Source organism: Callorhinus ursinus, unplaced genomic scaffold (genome assembly GCF_003265705.2).
Source record: "Callorhinus ursinus isolate GAN/ISIS: 27379988/994484 unplaced genomic scaffold, GSC_fseal_2.0 scaffold23, whole genome shotgun sequence".
Classification (NCBI taxonomy): domain Eukaryota; kingdom Metazoa; phylum Chordata; class Mammalia; order Carnivora; family Otariidae; genus Callorhinus; species Callorhinus ursinus.
The window spans coordinates 21,745,488-21,769,717 of record NW_027397085.1 but is presented as its reverse complement, the minus strand read 5'-3'; the positions used below and the strand labels follow the sequence as shown (position 1 = coordinate 21,769,717).

Below are 24,230 nucleotides of genomic sequence, written 5' to 3'. Positions count from 1 at the left end.
GTTTAGCAGCTACACATCCTTCTTTCCATCATTTTGCCTCTAGAGATCATTATACCGGCTCCACAGATCTTTCACATACCTTATTCCAGCTCTCATTAATAACACTGTGAGATGTATGGAAGAAACTTCATTCCATCTTTCACTTGACTGAATTTTTACCTTTAGTCTACAGAGTGATCTGAAGTTAAGGCAGTCTTCATAATCAAGAAGTCTTAGGAGCGCCTAGGGGGCACTGTTGGTTAAGCCTCCTACTCTTGGTTTTGGCTCAGGTTGTGATCTCAGGGTCATGAGATTGAGGCCTGTGTTGGGCTCTACGCTCCGCATGGAGTCTGCTTGAGATTCTCTCCCTCTGCTCCTCCCCCACTTGAGCGCTCTCTCACTCTAAAACAAATAAATCTTTAAAACAAAAGATTTTAGAGCACTTAGATTAATATTTCAACTACTTTATAGCTCACAAAGTCCCCAGAGACCTTATATCTACAGACTAGTCTCCCACCACTCTCTCCCTTCACCAACCTTCAGCCATACTCATTTTCTTTTGATTCTTTCAAAACAACACAAGCCTCAGGGCTCTTGCACATTCCAGTTCCTCTACTTGATCTACTCTTGCTCCAATTTTGTGCGTGGCTGACTCATTTTCACCTTTATCTCCCAGTTTGTCAACTCAACTGAGATTCTGTAAAGCTATCCCACCATGGTTATCCAGTATTTCAGTCTCTCATGTGTTTTCATTACAGATAATTTACAATTACTGCCTTTACTGGGTTTTAGTTTTATTTTGCAGATCTCTTCCACAAATTTGTAAGCTCCATGAAGGATAGGCACCATGGGGGTAGGGGGCTCAGCTCACAATTAAAACACGAGTGGGTAAATCATAGCCTGTGCTGAAAGAGTAGGTATCCCACTACCATATACGGGGCACTCAGTAAAAACCTGTTGAGTGAAAGTAACAGGCAATTTGAATATGTACACTAAAGTCGGCTGGCATGTGCATGTATTAAAGCAGAAATGTTGACTAACTTGTTTAAAAATTATTTCTTCAGCAAGCATGAAGCCAAAAACAATTTCTGAGTAAGATTTTGGAAACCCTAGACCAGAGATGTCCAATATAGTCCAATACAGTAGTCACTAGCCACATGTGGCTATTGCACATTTGAAATGAGGCTAGTCTGAATTGGGTGTGCCCTCAGTATAAAATATACACCAGGTTTACACAATGTTAATGTACATTCTTACACAGTGTAACCAAAACAATATAAAATATCTAATTAAAAATTTTTATTTATAATTTTTATCTCCACATGAATTTTTCAATAAACTAAATATATTAAATTTAATTTCACCTATTTAATGTAGCCACTGAAAAATTTATTTTTTCACTATTTCTTTTCAAATTTTATTTTATTAACATTCAATTAACTAACATATATTATTAGTTTCAGAGGTAGAGTTCAGTGATTCATCATATGACACCCAGTGCTCATTACATCACATGCCCTCCTTAATGCCCATCACCCAGTTTCCCCATCCCCCTACCCCCCTTCCCTCCAGCAACTCGAAGTTTGTTTCCTATAGTTAAGAATCTCTTATGGTTTGTCTCCCTCTCTGATTTCATCTTGTTTTATTTTTCTCTCCCTTCCTCTATGCTCCTCTATTTTGTTTCTTAAATTCCATGAGTGAAATCATGTGATAATTGTCTTTCTCTGATTGACTTATTTTGCTTAGCATAACACCCTCTAGTTCCACCCACGTTGTTGTAAATGGCAAGATTTCATTTTTTTTTCTTGGATGGCTGAGTAATATTCCATTGTATATATACACCACACCTTCTTTATTCATTCATCTGTTGATGGACATCTGGACTCTTTGTGGCTTGTATTATTTTTCTTTTAATTTTAATTTTTTTTTAGAGAGGGAGAGAGAGAAAGAGAGAGGTGGTGGGGGGGAAGGGCAGGGAGAGAATCCCAAGCAGTCTCCACTCAGGGCGTGGAGCCTGATGGTGGGGGTGTGGGGGGATGGGGGGGCTTGATCTGAGAACCCCGAGATCATGACCTGAGCCAAAATCAAGAGTCAGATGCTTAACCAACTGAGCCACCCAGGTGTCCCTGTATTATATTTCTATTGTATGAGTCTGGTCTAGAGCATTCTAGAGTAAATGTGATTGTCATGTGCTTATGGCTTTTTTTAAATTTTAAAATCTCCATAATGGTACATACTGGTATATATATATATGTAGAAATCTCAAAGTCACTGCCTAAAATTCATAGTATCACCCTACAGTTTTTTTAACCTTATACAGACATTAGGAAATTGTTCAGGCATTACATGCTATAATACATCGGACTCCTAGGTAGAAAGAGATCTTCACAAAATTGTATGATCAGTATTTGCCTCCTATTGTTAGCCTTCATATGCTTTAACCCTATGTCCAGAGTCACCACCATAATCTAGGCCACCATGATCGCTCACCTGTACAACTAATTCACTTCCTAACTGGTCTTCCAGTGCATTTTTTTCAAGCAGCCAGAGTGATTGTTCTAGAGAACAAGTCTTATATTGACCCAGGATAAAGTGAAAATCCTAACTTCAGTCTTCAATTCCAGACATAATGCTGGTCCTGCTTACCTCTCCTCTTCCTCCTCCTTAGACTTCACATTCCAGCCATTCTGAAATCTTTGAAGTTATGGTAAGGTGCCATGCTTCCTTTGGCTTGGGAACCTTTGTTCCTTCTGCTAAAGCCCACACCCATCGCCTGCCTTCCTTTTGTCTGGTCAGCTCTTATTCTGTTCCCAGTTTAGGGTCAGAGAAGACCTCATGGGGATTCATGGGGAGGGCCTCTCCTGGCCTTCATGAACCTTTCCTTTGCCGCCACTGCTGCGACCGCCACCACCAACAGAGAGCTTATGATATGCCAGGCATGTGCTAAGCACGCTCCCTGACTGTCCCATTGAGTCTTCACCGTGAACCTGTGAGAAGACAGCAGCAGCCTATATGGACCTAGCAAGGGGTGCCAGGACTTGTTCTAAGCTCTTCAGAGACAACACCCCAGACCCCAGGACAACACAGAGAGTTAGGTACTATTCCCCGCCCCCCCTGTTTACTGATGAGGAACTAGTTCCCAGATAGGTTTAGTCAATCACCCAGCTTGTCACTGGGGACGTAAACTCCTGCAGTTTGACCTCACAGCCCATTCTGACTCATGGCAGGTGCTATCACCATTTTAGAGAAGATAAAACAGAAGATGAGAAGGGTTAAGCAACCTGCTCAAAGTGGTCAAGTCAGGATTTGAAAGACAAGTTAGAACCCCATTATGTTTCTCTCAAGGACCCTATACACCCTCCCAATATGTCTTACAATTGCCTACTAGCTTACTAGACTGTAAGCTTCTTTCTTATTCTTTAATTTTTAAAAAATAGTTTTAAGTTTACAGAAAAAGTGAACAGATAGCACAGGGAATTCCCAAATATGTCCTGCAGACTTTCTCCTATTATAAACGTATTATGTTAAGGTGGTACATTTGTTATAATTAATGGATCACTTGTGTTAGTAACTAAAATTCATAGTTTAATTCATATTTCCTCAGTTTTTACCTAATGTTCTTTTTCTGTTTTAGAATCCCATCTAGGATACCACAGTATACTTAGTTGTCAGGTCTCTTTAGGCCCTTGTTTGTGGCAGTTTCTCAGACTTTCCTTGCCTCTGGTGACCTTGATGCTTAGATGATCCATGTGGTGATGAAGTAGAGTTGGACACATTGGGAACAACTCATGTTTAACTTTATATAGATACATGGGATTACATGTAGAGATATTTATAAGTATGTGTATATGCATGGGCTTATGTACATACACATATTTCTTGTGTATTGTAGGAGGCTTCCCTACTGTAATTTGCCTGGTGTTTCTCTCATAAATGAAGATCACAGAGGTAAGGTGTCATTTTCATTACATCACATCATGGCTCCCTACCATCAACATGACTTACGAATATTCATGTGGACCTTCATCACCTAGCTGAAGTGGTGTTAGTCAGGTTTCTCTTCTGTCAGTTTACTCTTCCTGATCCCTTTTCCAATCTGTATTCTTTTGATAGAAGTCTCTATGTGCAGCCCACACTTTGGGAGGAGAGGAGAGCTACACCCACTTGCTATGCTCCCTGAGGCTGGGTTATCTATATAATTTGGAGTTCTGATTAGGAGATTTTTCTCTGTCCTTTATTAGTTTATTCAATTATTTATTAATATCAGTATGGATTCGTGGATATTTCTTTTGTACTTTGGTTTATAACCCAATACTACTACTACTGCTACTACTTTTTTTTTTTCTTAACTTATTCCACTTGAGACGTTTAGGAACTCTTTCAGTTGGTTCCTGTGTCTCTTAGACATACTTCCATCAATGTCCGCTTTGACATATTTCTCAATGTATTTTTTTTTTCCAAGCACTTCCTTACATTTTGGCACTATACAAGGCTCCAGCCTCATCTTGTAGATTTCCTTCCCCAGTCCTAGAATCAGACATTTCTGGAAGGATTCCCAGGTCCTTTCGTTGGATAATGGTTTTAGAAATAAAGAGGTGAGTGCTAGTTGTACCTGTTGCTACTGGGGTGTCATTTTTTAGGCTCTCTCAAATGACAAAGAAATATGTGTATGTACATAAGCCCGTGCATATACACATACTTATAAATATCTCTACATGTAATCCCATGTACCTATATAAAGTTAAACATGAGTTGTTCCCAATGTGTCCAACTCTAATTCATCACCACATGGATCATCTAAGCTCCTATCCTTGCTCCAACAGTCTGAAAGGAGTGTGAGCTTCTCAAAGGCAATAGCAGTGCCTTAATTCATTGTTATATACCAAGGATAGCGCTTGGCACATAATAATGCACATGTGGACTAGTGGTCCCAATAATTTCAATTCTGGAAGGGAACACAGATAAATCTGCAAATGTTACCAAATACAGATTTCAAAGACTAAAATCACAACAATTTATTAGGGCAACAGTATAAGAGGGTGCACTAACAAAGGTCTGACTTAAGTGTGTTTATTCAACTCTGTGAAAGGAAAATGACAGCAATACATCTAAGCTACACGAAAAGGATTCAGGCTTCCTTGAAAAGGATTCAAGTGACATAAAATGGTTTGTTTCTCCACAGCAATTTACATTTATTAAAATAGATAATAGGCATAATCGTTGTCAAAATAGAGCTTCCACCCTGTGTAATGTCTTAATATATTCTCCAAGTTCCTGACAAACAGGCACAAAGCCATGGCAGATTAGACTCTAAGTGGAGGATCACTCTAATAGCATAGCAGAAAAACCAATCTCACACTTCTAGGAAGGAAAATAAGACCTGAGAACAGCCTTTGAAGGCGAAGGGTAAAGTACAAAGGGAAAGGTGCTGAAGTGGTGCATCAGCTGGAAGGGGACTGCGCTCTAATGTGACATTCTGCATTAATGATGCTAATTTATGTCTGGGTAAGTGTGTGTGCATGACACAGAGGAAATTTGAAGAGGTCTATATTATACCACAGTGGAGCTCATCTTCAATCTCTTGGAAGGGTATGTGCTTTACACTGGAACTCCCTCACGTGGGCATATATTATGTAGATTCTGTGTCAGTTTCATATGAACAAATCACTTGTCTCCTTAAATCTACTCTGGAGCATTTCCAATCTGTTCTTTACACTGCAGCCAGAATGATCTTTCTGAAAAACGAATGTGAACACTGCTCCCCATCTTCCCCACATTTAAACATTTTAACACTTCCCTTTATTCCTAGGATAAAAAAATAATAGAGTCCTCTTCTACCCTCAAGCCTTGGCAAGATGTGGCTTCTGTCTAATGCCAGTCCTGTGGGAACTCAAGCCACATGGGGCATCTTTCACTTGCCTGGACACACATTCTCTGTGCTACTTGGTCATGCCATTCTCTTGCCCTGAATCATGCCTCTTGTTCCTCCTCAACATAGCTAACTCCTACTATGGCTTTAGGATTTAGTCCTCTCACCCCTTCACCAGGGAAGCTTCCCATCTCTGGGTCCAGTAATCTTTTACACACACTTGCAGCACCACAAATTCTGCCTTTACAGTGCCCAGCACAGTTACAATCGTACATTCATCTTCGTTATTCTGGATTAATGTATTAGCCAGAGGGCCTGCTATTCCAAATCCTTGGCACCTACCCCCATGCTTGGCACACAGTGTCCAATAAATAGCTCTCGAATAAACAAATGAAAAACGACTACCCATCTACCCACACTAGTGTCAAGGCTTTCCTGAATGTGAAGGCTCCTCTTTAGATTCTGAAGGTCATTTCACACCAGAAATTTGACAGGTCACCCTTGTGATGAGTACAGAAAATATCACTGCTAGGCTTTAGTAGTTTCCACAAGAACAGGAGGTCCCTTTTATTATGTGGGTTATTAATGCAATGAAATGGAAGTTTACTAATGCATTATAGGCACTATATGGAAGTGCACAAAAGGGGATGTGAAAAAACCCGAAAAGGTCAGCTACGGTGCCGATTATTTACTAATCCTGATACTTAAGATCATTTTTATCAAGCAATTTTGCTTTATTTCACAATATCCCAAATGGCACGATTGGTCTTCAAACTCTAATCACTGTACCTGAATTTCACGCAACAAATATTTATTGCGTATATTTATTACACACCAGTCACTGTGTTAGACCGTGTGATACATGTTGAGCAAGAGACCCAGGGAGCTTACTCTAAGGAGAACATAGACAACACAGATTGATAGTCGTTTCAGCTTAGTGTGTGACTCAGGCTGATAGGGAAAGAAGTCATGTTCTATGTGAGTGAGATCATTTCCACTGTTTCAACATGATCTTAAGCAATCCAAATGCCTCATCAGAGTAACCTGTATCATTATCATTCTGTGATATCAAGTAGATCACAGAATTTTCCACCTGATGAAGGATTAGAGGCTTTTATGTTTTGACTTCACGGTCTCCCATAAGAATTTAAATGTATTTACTCCCCCTGTTTAAATAAATGACTAGGGAAAACACAAGGTATATCTTTTCTAAGGAGTCACTATAATCCCTCAAAACCTCTATTGCCAGTTTTGATGTACCCCAAAGGATCAGAGCCCCTTCTTCGCTAAGACCCATATCTCAATAAAGCATCTGTTTCACGGCAGGAGAGTTTTCATTTGGTTTTAGTGATAAGTAATCCAAGAAGTAGTTAGTAACACAGAAACCCTAAAGACATCTATGGAGAGACAGTAAAGTTCACAAAGACTGAATCAAGACTCTCTTCACAACCACCATAAACCTTAAGATCCAGGACAGTAGTGGCAGCATAACTGGCCCTCGACAGTTCTGGGTTCAATGTTGCTGGATGAACAATGACACTTTGAGAAAATGAGGTGGTCGAAGCATAGGACCACGAAGGAGGGAAAGAAGAGAACTAATATTGAAGTGGTTAGCTAACTCATCAAGAGGAAAAGCCACAGAGAAAGGACACCAAGAACCGTACCCTTTTTGTCCCCTTTTGACAAAGGCCATAGACTCATCAGTGGTTGGTCAGGAAGCTGGGAGAATCTCAGGAACAGATGAATGGCAGCTCTGAGGGGCCACAGCTCAAGACTAATGCTCCAGCCATTCGTCTTCAAAGGAGGAGAACAATCAGCAGATTGATAAATTCTTCTGTTTACACTCCTGAACAAATAAACTAATTGCATCCTTGTTTTTAACCTACCAAATCAACGCTTGATTACAGGTCATTAGTGACCACAGATACATGAAACTGTTTGCATTTCACTGGTCTACCTGAATTACACAGTCTTGCCTTGCGCACCAGCTCAATCAAGCTTCCAAAGGGAAACCCCGTTATCAGGCTTCAAGCGGGACAAAAACCAAACTGATAATTAGCCTCTGCAATTGAACTGTGATGCAGAAGAATTCATTATTTTGGTTCATTGTTGAACTAGCCATTCCCTTTGTAGGGGAGACATGCTCTTTGGGCCCAAAGAGTATGCAGCCACCTCTATGAACGTTTTCAATTATTCCCAATAACTGCTAATGTTGTATTGGTGAGCAACATGGACCTGCTTATGTGATACTAGGATAGGCAATCCTCAATTCATAACACGGTGGCTGATTAAAGTGCAGATAAGGGCAGAAAGCACATGGGGGATTGTCAGAAATATCAAGGGACAGGAAGAGAGACTATTTGGCAAAAGAAGGCAGGCAAGGTAGGGACTCTATGCCTGTATCAATAGTGCATACGTACACACACATCAGCTAGGTAGTCCAGAATTTTAAAAAGTCCAGTTGAGGCTTTGGATTACCCATACTAGAAGCCAAGACTCTTAAAAAGAATTGGATCATTGTCAAGCCTCCATTTCACTTTGTGCTGAGCAGTCATGGAGAGGCAGGGAGTGACTAACACAGATTAACGATCTCAGAGATATTTGAGGACTTTCTAACACAGCAACTGCCATTTGGGAGCAAATCCCTGGTCTACCTCATCTAACGTTCTGTTGCTTCAAAAAGCGTCCCCTGGGGACTGCCATGTTTGCCTACCAACGTGCTGAGGTCAAAGAATCGGAGGAGGTGCTAACAAGGCAAGGGACGACAGCCCATATATTGCTGAAGCCATTTTTACTTTTTAATCTAGGCTAGCTACTGAGCACATGACCTATGCCTCAGCTCAACATGTGCAATGACAATCTAGAGTTCCACGCAGTTTAAAAAGCTCTTTCAAATGAATTATCCTGCTCATCTTTATTTATATCAGCCCCTGAAAAAGTGAGATTATTAATAACACAGTAATGGTGGAAAATGCAAGCTCTTGAGTCAACTTCTGTTTTTAAGTCCTGGCTTTTCCACTTACTAGCAACGTGACCTTCACCTTACTTAGCTTTCCTCAGCTTCACTTTTCTCATCTGTAGAACACAGACCATGATGGTACCTACATTCATAAGGTGATCATAAAACTCTAACAGGTAATGAACGAAAGGAAGTGCTTAGCGTACTTCAACATGCTACATAACAAGTGCTCAGTAAGGATTAACTGCTATAGTTTCTCTCTGTCTTCCCCTACCACCACAAACAGCACCCACCGTGGCCACCACCATGAGCACCACCACCATGCTCCACAGGAAGATAAAGAAACTAAGTCTTCCAGACAGACTTTTTCCTAAAGTCCCTGAACTACTCAATGACTCTGGGAGGATGAAGCCATTATCTTCTGACCATCCCAATCTCCCTACCTGGAACACTTTTCAGTCTCCCTCTCATCCTTCGGGTCTCAGCTGAGCCACGTATTTCTCCTCTGAACACTCTCACATCATCTCGCAGCCCCCTGTACATCCCCGTCACAGAATTTCTCATCCTGCAGGGTCATTATTTGTGGTCCTGTGTCCCCTCCTGGTCCAGGAGTGCCTCAAGGGAAGGCATCAGCTGTGTGTATCACACCTCTGCATTCCAGGGCAGATCACAGCACCAGGCACACGAGTGTGGAATAAATACTTAGTAAATGGAAGGCTGATGGCAGACTCCTTTCACACCACCCTGCCGCTACATGGAACAGTACGATTTCTCGTTGGAGCACTGTTTGGGAAGTCAGAGACAATCATACGTGGTTTTTTGCCTTACACTGCTATTAAATAATCTTAGATGAAAACTCAAGGCAATCTTAACTGAATTTTAATGGATTCCATTTCCAAAGCAAGCGGCTTAACTTGAGAAAATAATGCCTTGAAGTGAGGCTTACACTATGTTAACAGACATTCACTCATTTTATACCTCACACTCAATCACAGAGCTATGCACAATGCTTACATAGTTACCAATCCCTCAGCATTTTTGAAAAGGGCACCGTCTTTGTACTTGGAAAGGATTTTTCAGAAACAGTTAGACTTGAGGTGCAGTGAAAAGCATTCTTCCTCCCAACAAGCTCTTAAAATTCTGACTCTGAACTGTCTCTTTCCCACTTGCCGCTTTTGCGCTTTTGGAAATTTCGAGGCTGACATGACACAGGTCAGAAAAACATGACCAAATAACACAGTATTCCAATCCCTTCCATCCCCTCCCTCTTGGAGGAGGCAAGGAGGGAGTGAAGGCTGCTCCGGGGAAACCCATTTGAAGTCTATCTAGTCTTATCTCATTAAAGCAGCAACGAAGGCCCAACCAAATGAAACTCGGACTCCCCAATCAAAACCACATTAGAACACCCTGAAAAGGTTACCTGGCTGGTAGGAATGAAAGAAAGGTACATTGAAATTACAACAGATGTAAACTCTTCATTAAAATAGGTCAGACAGAAAAACGTGGAATTTTTCTATAGCAGGGAAAGAGCTAGACTCTACCTCCCAACACAAACACCCCAAGGTATTTTTTGAAAACAAAGCCTACTCTTTTCTTATATAAAGAAGCACATTAGGGAATATAGCCCGTGTGGCGTCTATATAAACGTATAAAGCTAAGGCTGCATAATTCCCTTGGGACACCAAAGCCTGACTCACCCATACCCATTAGCTGATGGAGAATATACAGACACATATATCCATATGTATAAATACACACATCTGCTCTTTCTTTCTTCTCCCTTTAAGTCTTTGACCACATTTTTCATTTTATTTTCCTAGAGTAAGTCTTTATCTGGAAACTCTCCTTTCCCTATACCTTTCCTTAGAAGAAACTCTTCTGCAGGTCTTACTCTTCGACTGGACTCAGGATTTCTATCTATCTGTTACAAACTCCACCGCAGGGGAGAATTCTCGGATGATTCTTTCTCTCAAATAAAAATTAGAGTTCCTTTGAATCAGATTTCATTGCCCAGGGCCCCAAAACACAGCCATGTGTGGAGGCTGCAAAGCTCAACAGTCTCACCCCATAGTTTGAAGGAAGGAATAAATCAAAGCTAGCAGAAGCCTTCACGCTACTTCATCCCGATCAGGTGGGATGGCTCCGTGGTCATACTAATAGAGCCTCCAAGCGTTTAATATAGGTTAGAAGTTACCGTTTTTCCTACGCGGTAATTTCCCGATTTCCTTCCTAATTCAAAATTACCATTTAGCAAAGACTTCATTCTTCGTTGTACATAGTAAGAAGCCCTGTCTCTTTCTTCACCTTCTGGCCCAATGCTTTCTGTTAGAGCAGTGAATCCATCTGTCTGATTCTCTAGCCTAGTCTGCATACATTGCCAGCATCTATACAGTCGGGTCTAGTCTTACAGAGCCTCACCTCTTTCCTGGTTAACTTTATAACCAGTCATCATTACTTGTTACTGCTGTGTAGCAACACATTTCATCAAAACATGTTCTGAAAACAGTAAGTCAAACAGTGCTTATTATCTACACTTTCATTTTAAAATGTGAGTTAATTGATCTGCGTCCCCCAGAGCAACTTTTAAGCAATTGGAACTATTCAACACTTCCATATTGCTATTTTATTAAAAATAGTAGGTATAAATAATAATACTAATACCTTTATTTCCATAGGTGCTTTCATCTGGATAATTCATGCTTCATTATTGTGCCACTATTCTCTGTCTTGGCTTCTCCCTTGGCTCCTGTGACAAACATGGGGTTCAGATCCAGACTCCAGGAGGTAGTGATGCTTCAATTTTTGGTAACATACAGGTGCATTACACACGCTCCAAGTCCCCCGCCCCCCCAATAGCCTCTTTGTGTGAGGTTGCTCTTGGTCTGTCAAAATCCAGGCTGATACAGTAGGTAATACAGCCAACTCTAGAAAACTTCTCTGTGCTTCGGCCTCCTCAACTGTTAGTGGGCTGCCTTCAGATTCTGGAGAGCAGGGGTTCTCAAAGTGTCGCTTCCAACCAGCAGCAGTGCCTCCACCCAGGACTCCACTAGAAAGCAAACTTCTGGGCTCTTTCCCAGTCCTATTTAATTAGAATCACTGGGAGGAGCCTAGCAATTTATATTTAACAAACACTTCAGGTGTTCAATAAACATTAAGGTTGAAAACAACGGCCAGAAAACGTGCGAGGAGTTTTGAGGAGGCTGGGGGCTGTTAGGGGAATGACCTCCACGTAGTTAAAGAGGGATCATGAAAGCAAGGATACAAAGCTTTTGAGGTAAGGCTTCACAGTGGAGGGCTAGCAGCAACGTGTAAAAATACAGATGGCTCTGGTATGCAGAACTTTTAAGCAACTGGAAGTATTCTGAAACAGGAATGTGTTATTTCACCGATTATAAGAGGCTCCCTTTCTCTCAGTGTCCAGAGGTATTAGGATTATACTCTGGGAGAATCTATGAATAAGGCAATACAAGAAGTACTAAAAATAAAGCTACAATATTAAAAAAAAACAACAAAATTAAGCCTTAATAAGAAGCTTCAACATACCACTAATATAGAGAGGTTTATAATTTATTTATTATCATTCATTTTTTAATATCTCAAAGCTATTACCTTTAAAAACGATCCTACTGATGCTATATAGAGTAGGTAATGGATTTTCATATCCTAATGTTTTGTTTCATATTCAGAAAAGGGCAGCAGTTGGCTTAGACTCTCACAAGATTCCATATATAATTATATGAGATATTTATTATTTAAAAGAGATGAATTACCACCATCCAGAACTGATACTCGATCAAATGTTAAGGTTAGGGTGTTAATTTCTCCTGTGTTTTGTAATGAAAACAACCATCTTTTGACAGTAACGATTTTGTTGTAGGACACAGATAAATGAACTAATATTAATGAAAATACAACCAAACATTACGTAGCACCTACTGCATACTCGATACTGAGTACACATCACATCACACACACTGTCGTATTTAATACTCATGGCAACCTTAGAAATTCAGCTTTGTTACCTGTATTTTATAGAGGAGGCACCTGTGCTGAGCAAAGTTAAAGGATTTGCCCAAAGTCACAGAGCTAGCAAGTGGTGGAGCCGGAATACAAACACGGGGGTCTCCAGAGTCAGTGTTCTCAACCCACTAAGTTTATTTTTCAGTATAATCCTGAATTCTAGGGATTTGGAGGGCAGAGAGAATGTATGGCCTGGTGCAAATAATACTTATGACCAGTTAGGGCTTCTAGAAATACTAAAGAGAACCAAACAACCACTTACTGATGTTTAATCTATGTCAGGTACTGAACTAACTACTGTACAACTATTTCATTTAACAACCATAGAAGGTAGCTACTAGTATTATCCCGATTTTATATATGAGCAATTATGGTTAGATGATTTAAGTAATAAGCCCATCTTCTTCATAAAGAATTCACTGCTCACGTATTTAAATGGAAATGAAGCAAAAGAAGTAAATAGCATGTAAGAATCACTCAGTAAATGTAGTTTCACTACCCTTATATTATGTTTCCAGGGGGGGAAAAATGGTGTTAGTGATGATTCATCCATTCTTTCTCATCTACTTTCTTGCTTGCTTTAAATGGCAGATACTTGTGAGTTAGATATTTGGGTGCCATATGCTGTCATGAAACAGAACTAAGTCTACTGCCTTCTCCAAATTTTCATATGCGTCAAACTTTAGCTCTCTGAGGCTTGCACCAAAGACAGTGGCCAGGAGTGTGGTCTCAAGACCCTTCCATTTGGAATATTAACAGTAAATGACCTTAGAAATGAGACATACCCCACACCTAATGCCCAAGAAAGGGCTATGACATGCCAAGTTGCTCCACCCAAAGAACCTTGTGTTAAGGATGTAGGTGGCCAACATCTCTCAGAGAGAGTCAGCAAAAATGAATGCTTTTTCCAAAGACTGCAAAATTTCATCCAGTTGGGAGTTCAGTGAAAGTTGATTTCATTTTTTAACATGGGAAGAGCTCTGTTTTAGGGATCAGATCTCTGCACCTCTGTCTTGTCTCCACCACAAACCAGCTATGTGATCATAGGCAAATTGATTAATGCTATTAGATTTTAGTTTTCACATTGAGGAAATAAGAAATAAACTCATTCTCCAATTTTTTTGTGCACAGTAGGTAAGAGCTGTGAAAATACTTTGTAGAAATATAAAGCCCCTTCACAAGTTTCATAGAGCATTACTATCTTATGTAACTCTTTCCTTGCCTAAAATTTGACTATAACCTATCAACCTGGTTAAACCAAGTTGGTTCACCCACAGACTAATTTAAAAGACAAGAGGAAGAGGGACCATTTAAACTTGATAGTTATCAGCTGTACCAAAGATACCTGTGGGACTGTTTATTCAGTTGTTGTGATGGTTGAGAGGGATTCATTTCCAATGACCTTACTTCCTTGTAAGCTTGGTAAATCCTCAGATCAGGGAACATCAGTATGAAATAGCCTGAGAAACCTTTCCATGCAAGCCAAAAGGATTATCACCAAACTACTATGTCACTAAACAGGACACAGACACTCTCAGTAGCTCAAAGGGAGGCTCAGTAGATTGTGCCAAAGACGCCTTTGGGCTCCTATTCAGATTTCAAGATGCCAACTTACTCTCCCTTGCATGTCTACATGAGAGAGTAGAATTTGGTCTCTATGTAGATTAGTTGGGACAGCAGTGAAAGGGGATAGTGTGAAGGACATTTTTATGCAAGGAGAACAAAAAAGAAATTCCATCTGGAGTTAAGTGTGGAGAGATGAATCAAAGACAGTTATGTAGCACTATTGACTATTTTTACAGTCTTAGTGGGAGGATTCAAACTAGACACTCCAGAGCAAAGAGACAAAAAATCAAGGAAACAATTTCCTTGGTGCTTTTACATTTATCTTGGACTATGGTTTCCTTGAAGTTATCTGAAAGATTAAAATGGCTTTGTGATGTGACACCATCATACTACTTGTCCTATTACAGTTCTTTTCTTAAAATATTTTGTCAACACAAATGGGTAAAACTAAGGATTACAAGTATACATTTTCCTTGGACCTGTACCTGGAAAGGCACATTCCTTTCTTCAAGTCACTAGTGTGGGACCATGAAGCTGATTGTTTGATTTATCGCTCCAACTCTGGCTCTAGATTACCTTACCAAATTCACTTTCAGGACACCAAAAACAGAGGGAGTAGAGGTTGCTTAGATGAGGATCTATAGCTGGGAAGGAAATTGAAGCTTCTCAGACATAAAACATGCCATACTCTCCAAAACCAAGGTCATTGCATGGGTGGAAGTTGGTATTTTCAGGCCTACGTTTCTCTGCTAAAACATACCTATGTTCCGTCACTAGCAGCCCCATTGCAATACACTACACTTGACCAACTGCCCCCATATGCAGACCTCTCCAGTAGGTCTGGTTGTCAGAAACCCACTGATTAAACATTTAAAGACAGGCTTTGGCAAAACATGCCAAAAATTCCTTCAGGGTAATTAAAACCACCTTCTGTGTCAATAAACACAGACTGTGAGATCCTTCGTGTGCAGAGGGGCTGGCTCTGACCCTCAGGCTCCAGGACATTTTTTCTTAGATGGCTTTCCATCATTACAATGGATTTTAACTGACTCACCCAGACCCCTTCCTAGCCCCCTTATGAAGTGATTGGCTGAGGTCAGAGATACCACCTACCTTTACTGTTGCAGCCCAGACACAGGACCAAAGTGGCTCTGAACCTAAGGGCCGAGCTCATTGCCAAAGCCCCTTCACACAGACCTACAGGTAAGAGAACTCAAATGGAATTATTGTTACAGAATTTGACAGTTAAGAGTCTTCACATATCACTACTCTTCCAGGGTTCTCACTGATTTTCATCTGAAGAATGATTAATGTGACTTCAAAGGAAAAGGAAGAACTCAGGTGGATATTTACTACGCTGATATCCACACTTTTTCTTTGCACGTAGTAGGCATTCCACGAATTGTTTTTCACCATAATGACAGCTTTATTGTTCCTGTTACATAAACAATGTTTATACTTATTGAAAACTGTCAGACATTAGAAAATAAAAATAGTAAGAATTAAAATTTAATCAGCCTGACATAGCCATCATTAATATTCTACTAGCCATTCTTTCCTTGGAATTCCTTGGAATTACAGGACAGGAATCATATGTACCCTTCTTCTATCATGGGTGTGGCTACCTTTAATTTTTAATAGTCTTTTTTATACTTATTTCTCTCCTCCCCACACACCCAATGGTAATAAACTTTTATATATTTTTTCATACTTGTATCATCATATACCAATTTATATAGCATGAGTGAGGTTTCAGTTGCTCAACTGATACTTGCTGAAGGGTTAAAGAGTAAAATAAAAAAACAAACACAGAAACAAATGAGTGACAGAATAATAGGCTATGCTCTTAATTAGTTGGTACAATTTCCAAGTGATGGCAAAAATCATATAGCACATCTTTAAACTCCAGTGGGGGTAGGAGAACCTAGCTTAGACATGTCTGGATGGAGTTGTAAGTTAAACTCCCGAGTAAAGAATATGTACCTGGCTGCTGCCCTAACTACAGAGACTTTACAAATCTACTCTCCAACTCAAATCAAGTTCAAAACCACTTACAAAGCGCCCATGTGCCAAGCACCACACTGTCCTCTGTAGGATAAAACAAGGAGGTAAAGGTTGATGACTGTCTTCCAGGAGTTTCTTTCTAGCGGGGGAAACAATGCTCAGGCTCCCCTCTTTCTGGCAGGCTATCTGAACTTGGACTTTGGTGTCCACATTCATGAAATGGGGATAATACCTATATGTCACAGCACTGTTGTTATGATTAAAACACTCAAGGAACTGAGAAAAAATTTCATGGGAAAATGCAGATTCAAGGCAGGACAGGTGGGTACCAGGAAAGGGGAAATTGTATGTACAGAAGCAGGAAGCAGGGATGGTGTGGAGTACTGAGGACCCAGCGCAAGGCCACATGGTTGACTTAGATGTCAGTTAGGAGAGACTCAGAGAGATGAGAGGACAGGCAGGAAGCAGTAAGGTTTACAAGCACAGGACAAAATGGTCAACAGCCCAGTCTTCTTGAAGGGTCAAACACAAGTAGGAAAATATTTTTTGCCTTTTCAGCATGTGCCAATGACTAGATCAAGGCCATTCAAATGAGTTACTCAAAGGCAACCTACTTGTCAAGTAACTGGAGAAAGAAAAAACCTGGCCCACATAACAGGCTTAAATCCAAGTTTTTGAGACTTATAGGAAAAATTCTGATCGGAAAATTTCCATCTCAAATTGTGCTGAGGAATCTTAGGGACTGAGTAAGCATGTTGGCAACAGAAGCACAATATCATAATCAGACTGCTTTTACTTTTGCTTTTTTGTTTTGTTTTGTTTTTCACCACTGTGCACAGAGTTCTTCAGGTCCCCAGGGAGACCTTAGCAAGTCTTTGATCTCTGACCCTGTAAGGGGTCAGAGAACCTAGAGGGAAACACACCTTATTCACAAATGGAACTGCGTGAAAAACATTCTCCCTACGTCCTATCAAGTGACCAGAGGGCTCTGACTTTCATAGCATAGAATGTTAGTTTCAGCCAGGCTAATCCTACAGAACTGGGATGGGATTAAGTATTGGTCACTCCAAGAGATGTCAGCTGGAAGCACTGAACTGTCCCAGACTTTTCTGTTAGCTTAGGGTTCCAGAGTAGCTCTTCTCCCCTCTGTTGTATTTCTTTTTTTCTAAACTAGTACCAGTGAAGACTTCCTGGAAACATGTTCCCATGGATCTGTGCTGTCCTAATCAATACTCACTCTCTTGCCCCATCGCACCTGCCCTGGCTTCCCAGACATAAGAGAAAGGAGATGAGAGGTCGATTTTAATATTACGATCCCAAGTTGTTATTTAAATTGATGTTTCTAGAAGACGTTTTCATACTTTTAATCCTCTGAGGAAGCAACTGGTCTCCTACTGACCACCACAAATCTTTGTCCATTCAAATGACCATCCATCCACCCAGCCCATCAGCCAGCCAGTCAGCCAGCCAGCCAGCCAGCCAGCTATCCTTTACATTTTATCTGCCTGACTCTTAGGTCACAACCTATGTATCAATTTTTTTAAACTTCATAAAAATTTTAAATTAAAAAAAAAGTCTCAACTTCGTATTCTTACTTCACAGGAAGGAAAATGCCCCAAATACTCAAGGAAAATGGATTGAGACTTCAACTCTTACCTATAATCCCCAGTGACTGCTGAAATGCAGACAGCCCATTCATTTTGAAAAGGGACCAAAATCACTCACTAAAAATACAATCCCACTGGGTGTTTCTAAGACTTATACTTTTCAATTCCATCAAATCGTGCACTCAATTTTTGGAGGAGTACTAGAGATGTCTGTAAGCCTTAGGTCAATGATAGGTAAAGTTTAGTTTCCTCAGATTTATCTGGGTTCAAATTGCATTCAACCACACATAGTATTAATAGGAGAAAAAAGGAACACATCTTTCAGAAATGTCCAATATGAACCCCAGAAGAGGCCTAGCTCATTAAACAACCATACTGGTTGTCGTTGTGGGTCAATCATTCTTTGAAGTCACCTACTTATCAGTCTGAGGAAAATTAACATTTCTGGGTCACCAGGTTCCATATACTTATCTACAACCGATGCCCTGGAACCATGAAAGTCATTTTATTTAATATAGGTGGGCAACTAAATCCCAGAGAATGAGCGACTCACCCATGTATTTAATGGCAGAGGCTGAGAATTGTGCTTGCCTCCCCTTTCAGACTGGGTAGAAGTACGTGGGCTTTGGGGAAGGAAAAGGGCAAAGGAACATATTAAGGTTCAGTGGTTATACCTTGATGAATTTATTTCTAATCTTCACCTGCAAAAATTCTCTCTAAAAATCTGTGACAATGTGAGATAGAGGAAAAAGACCAGGCAACGGTGGGAAAGGGCCACAGCAACTGCAAAGGTCTTCCTTGGTACAGCTTTTTCTAGAAAATATATTAATTATTATCTAGAAACTCATTTGTATCTAGAAACTTAATTATTTATACCATTTAACCCAGCAATCTTGACTTTAGAAACCTGTTCTAAAAAAAAATAACTAGAGAGGATTTAGAGTCATGCAATTATTTATCAGTTATTATAGCAACATACTGGAAATAATTTAACTTCCAGCATTAGATGAATGGCAAAATTGTGGTTGAACTATAAGATGTTACAGAAGAATGTTCACAATTTTATTTAGAACCAAAACAAACAAAACAACAATAGCTTTGATACCATTTTACATATAATTCCAGTATTATCCACTCCTTTCTCTTTTCTCTTATACACACATATGTGGTGGGCTGCATGCGCACACATGCGCACGTGCACACACATGCACTCACACACTCACACACTCACACACACACAGCCTGGAAGAAAATGCATTGAAAATATTTGTAATGATTATGTCTGGGGCTAGAGGTAAATTCGATTTTCTTTTTTACACTTTTCTTTTTAGTCCAAGTTTTCATCAGTGGACATATATTTTGTCCTCATAGGTTTTCTTTTTCTACATACTAAGATTTATATCACACTCTTATGTTTGTGTTTATTTCATGCACATGTATGTCTTCCCAATAGAATGCAAGTTCTATGAGGCCAGAGTCTTTGTTTTGATTTTTTATCGTTTGCCTGTTTTTTTTAGCATGGTGCCTAGTATATAATAAATATTTTTAAATGTGTATGGAGTGAACATTTGGGGGACACTACTAAGGGAAGTGTGCTTATGTGCAGGGATTCTAATGGCCTTTTATGTGTCTAGTCTCTAGCTCATTTGATCAAACAGCATGCCATTTTCCTTGCATATTTTTGCCTCCTAACATCACAAAAACCCCCCTCTCCATGAAGACAGCCTTTGCCACTCCTCATCACCTATCAGAATCCCACTAAGACCCAACTTTGACCATAAGCCATTCCTGTTTGGAAAAGCTTCTCTGTAGCACTTAACTGCAACCACTCACTTGGAAGGCCAACGTCTTTTGAACTTCTGTTGGGTTCCAAACATTTTTTTAGAATGGGAGGGTCAGCAAACTACCATCCAAGGGCCAGCACTTGATTTTGTAAATAGAGTTTCGCTAGAATAATACAGCCATGCCCACATGCAGCAATGGCAGAGTTCAGTAGCTGGGACATAGACTGTATGGTCAGCAAAACCCAAAGTGTTGACTACCTGACTCTTTATAGGCAAATTTACCAACTCCTCTTCTAGAATATCTATAGTTGTGCAAAGTGGAGATACCAAATTATTATCCTATTAGATAGTTATTCTAACCTAAAGCTTATGTCTGAGAGTTTTGTTAAAAACAACAGCAACAAAACCCAAACCAGGTACTGTGCTAGGACATGGCTATTGGACAATGGTGAATAAGACCTAAAAGTCTCATCTAATTAAGCTTTAACTGTACATACTTCTGAGGTTTGCTGTGAGGATTAAATGAAACACATACATGTGCACATATCTGGATCATATACACATCAATATAGGGCACAATATATACATGCATGTATAATATGTGGTACATCATACAAAATATACAGAGTACAGAGAATAGTACTCAATTCCTGGTACACTGCCAGCACTCAGTACATGGTGGCTCTTCCTCCTCACCAGAGATAAAATGGAAGCTCTTTTTCTTTCTTTTAAAGATTTATTTATTTATTTATTTAAAGAGAGAGAGCTCGAGCGGGGGAAGGGACGGAGGGAGGGAATCTTAAGCAGACTATGCACTGAGTGTGGAGCCCGACGTGGGGGCTCAGTCTCACAACCCTGAGATCATGACCTCAGAGTGGGACGCCCAACCCACTGAGCCACCCAGGGGCTCCACGGAACCTCTTGTAACAGATTTCTAAGAAGCAGACTCATTGGTTGGAAAAATGCCTTCTGTTGCCTCTGTAAAATGGGCCTACAGCATGATCTCTACTCACAGCTTATTTAGTAGGCTCATCTCTGGGACAGAGGCACACTCCTGCTTCTTCTGGCTGAGACGCAGGTTTACTACAAGGCAGTTCTGTTTTGTCCCTTATCTCTTGATGCCAGTTATACTTGTTAGTTAATCAGGTATCACAGAAGGTGATGAAAAGAGTGGTGTGGAAAGTTAGAAAGGGATTATTTCATATGAAAACTAAGTCGGATGCTTCAAAAGATGACAAAGAGTTGTCAGATTAAATGTGGGAGAGATAAAAGATCAGGGACAGTCGTAAAAAATCTAGAAGGATCTGTGTTAAGTTTGCTTCTCACCTGTTTATACTGTCATTCAACCTCAAGGAAACCAAACTTGGACATGGTTTTTTTTTGTTTTGGGGTGTGGTTTGTACAAGAAAAATATAAGCCCCAGTCAGCAGACTCATGCAAAGACGAAGCCTTGATTCTTAACAGACTCTTCATCAAAATTAGGCGGTGTTATTTAAAATAGCATTTAAACTGTTTTTTTTTTTCCACCTTAATTTTTCCAGTTGACCATCAACCATGGGTCCCAAAAGCATAGAGTGAGAGAGGCATTCTTTTGAATGTATTTCTCACATATGAATAATAGCATGCTAGCAGGGGCATGGTGCTTCAACCCCTGCCATATCTTCTCAGTAGAAGAAATCATCAGAGACAGAGTGATCTGTCCAAGGCCGTAGAGATGCTTCCAGAGCCATGCAGGGCCCGATTCCACCACTTCAGCTACCTGACGTAACAAGAGAGGCAAATGCAGCATGGACTCTCAAAGCCTGGCTTGAAAAGGGTGAAGTATATTTTGAGCAGGACAGAGTATCATCTGCTCAAATCCAACAGGAACTGTTACTCCATTCACCTTATTCCCCAGCACAACCAGCACAGCAGCTGGCCACAGATCCGGTAAGTTTTGTTTGACGTGATGAATCTTCTTTCCTAGAATAGTGCAAGAAACTGGAGCCCTCTTGATCTCGGAAAGAACAGGTTCACATGGGATTCATAAGCCCCTCCAAGGAGCGTTCAACAGCAGGGGAGACATTTTATTGTGCCTGTCAGATCGTGTCACTGAGAGCCCAGCCTCGCCGATTGGCACTTGCTCTTCGCTGTCAGCACGGCAAGATGAGCAGCACCCTGCTCACCAGATGGTTATTTGTTCCATCAGCCACCTTTGCTGCATCCCTGATTCACTCCAGCCCAGGACAGTCTCCAGCATTCACGTTGCAAGGCAGCTCCTGCCAACAACTTTGCCAAATGGCTCCTCTCAAAGTCATGGGCCGCCCAGACAGACTGGCTCCTCCATCTGCAGAAGCTTTTGGCAAAGAGATGCTTCCCTTTCTGGCTCCACCTCTTGGCTACACGAGAGACTTCTTGCCAGAAGGATGATCTGACCCATCAGCTCTTACAGCCAAGCCTGGAGTTGTGGGGCCATTTAAAGCCAACGCCTGTGTCCCCCACGCTCACCTATGAGCACAAGGTCACAACAGACTAAAGAGGTCTAAATGACACACAGCATCAAATAGAGACATAGTGCATCACAGAAACCCAGAGCCAGAAAAATCTAGAGAGAGCAGGCCACCCCTCCCCCATCTTCAGCCTCATTTTAGGAGATTAAGAAACAGAAGCCCACAGAGTAAAAGTAACTAATTATGATGGTGGGATTGGGAATAACACCCAGGTCTTTGGATGTGCATTCTACATCACTGCACACAATGCTCCACCCCTTCTAATGTTCCCTCTGCTCATTTTTAAAATCTTGATAAAAACTGGATCTTTTGTATTGGCATTGATTCAAAATCATATTTCTGTAGGAAAATGAATCACCCTTTCCCCGTGTCAACATCATGACTTCTGTTTTAAAAGGTGTGTTCATATACTACACTGACAGTCCTGGAAGTGACTTCCATTCTGCCACTTCCTAGTGGGAGACCTTGGACAAGTCATCATCTCATTCTGCTTCAACTTTTCACTTCAAGGGGGGTAAGGACAATATCAACCTCTGGAGTTCCGAGGACTAAATAAGAAAAATACTTTAAAACTCAAAGTTTGTTCCTGGCACACAGCAAGCCTTCCACAACTACTACCAATCAACCTTATCCTTTATTAACACTCAAATCTAAAACAGTTATAGAATATACAGTGCTATGCACATAGAAGTAGATATGCCAAGTGTTCTCTATATTCTATGCTAGGAAATGCAAGTTCACACAGTTACAGGACTTATCCAAGGTTTATTAGGGAAGAAAGGAAGAACCAGAAAGTCCTTCTTGCCTCTTTGTGGAGAAATAGGAACCAGTATCTTGGCTTTAAAGATGGTAAAATCAGGAAGGAGAACCTTTGAACACAAACGATGGATGGATGGATGGATGGATGGATGGATAGACAGACAGATACATAGATAGAATGATAGATGATAGATAGATAGATAGTCACCACAGCATTGCATGTAATATAAAATAACTTTCTTCCCTCCACAAGGGAACTACTAAATAAACTATGATACAGTCATACCACAGGGCACTATGCAGCCATTACAAAGAACAAGGCAGCTGTAGGTGTCCTGACATGGAAAGATCTTTCGAGATCACTGAGTGGGAGAAAAAACAAAGTGCAAACAGAACAAGCAGTGTACGTTCACTTATGCAAACAAACAATCCCTCCCACAATACAGATGTGTACATGTATATTTAAATGTACGAAAATACATCCAAAGGTGGCCATGAGGAAGCACAGTCGACTAATGACGGTGCTAACTCTGGGCAGGGAAGTGGGATGGGTGTGGGGATAGAGGGTGATTCATGCTTTGCTTTGTCTGCTGCCTTTTTTTTTTTTTAAGATTTCTTTCTTTCTTTCTTTTTTAAGTAATCTCTACACCCAACATGGGGCTCAGACTTACAACCCTGAGATCAAGAGTCACGTGCTCTACTGACTGAGCCAGCCAGGTGCCCCTGCTTTGTCAACTTCAGTAATGCTTGAATCATTTCAAGTAAGAAGACACTTATGTATTATTTGCTTGATTAATATAAAGACATAGACAGAGGAGAATGTCAATGGCAGGAATACAACTACTGTGAACCAACCGACCTCCTAACTTGGGTGTTCCTGGCCCCAACCTGACTTCTGCAAAGTTAAATGAGCAATGTTACTTTCCTCAAGTTTCTTATACAGCTCTCCTCTTTGGTACAACACCTTTTGATGATATTTTGTACTTAAGGATCCAAGCTTTGTCTTTCAGGCCACCTGGGAATGCTCAGCACCTTGCTGCAGTATTCTCCATGAGAGCCATTTGCAGCTTGTCTACCCTCTGCCCTCTTGTGTATCTGTTGAGCTCATCAGAGATGAGCCCCCTACATCAAGTGGAGGAGGTTACCTGCAATTCTGGGACTAGTTCAGGTTCACTACCTAGTGGATTCACAAAA

General features: G+C 40.6%; 1 protein-coding gene across 13 annotated transcripts in view; it reads right to left on the bottom strand.

The window, feature by feature from the left end:
* The window catches only part of PPP2R2B (protein phosphatase 2 regulatory subunit Bbeta), a 435,841-nt gene that overhangs the window by 237,587 nt on the left and 174,024 nt on the right, over positions 1–24,230 (bottom strand). For 4 of the 13 annotated variants that reach the window (XM_073905505.1, XM_025892404.2, XM_073905504.1 and 1 more), the window contains one exon: positions 11,469–11,553. The exons of the other annotated variants lie outside the window; for them this stretch is intronic. In XM_073905505.1, the coding sequence (XP_073761606.1) occupies positions 11,469–11,505 (37 nt within the window). In that variant the 5' untranslated portion in view covers positions 11,506–11,553. Of the gene's footprint in view, positions 1–11,468; positions 11,554–24,230 lie in introns of those variants that run through there. 13 annotated transcript variants of the gene reach the window in all.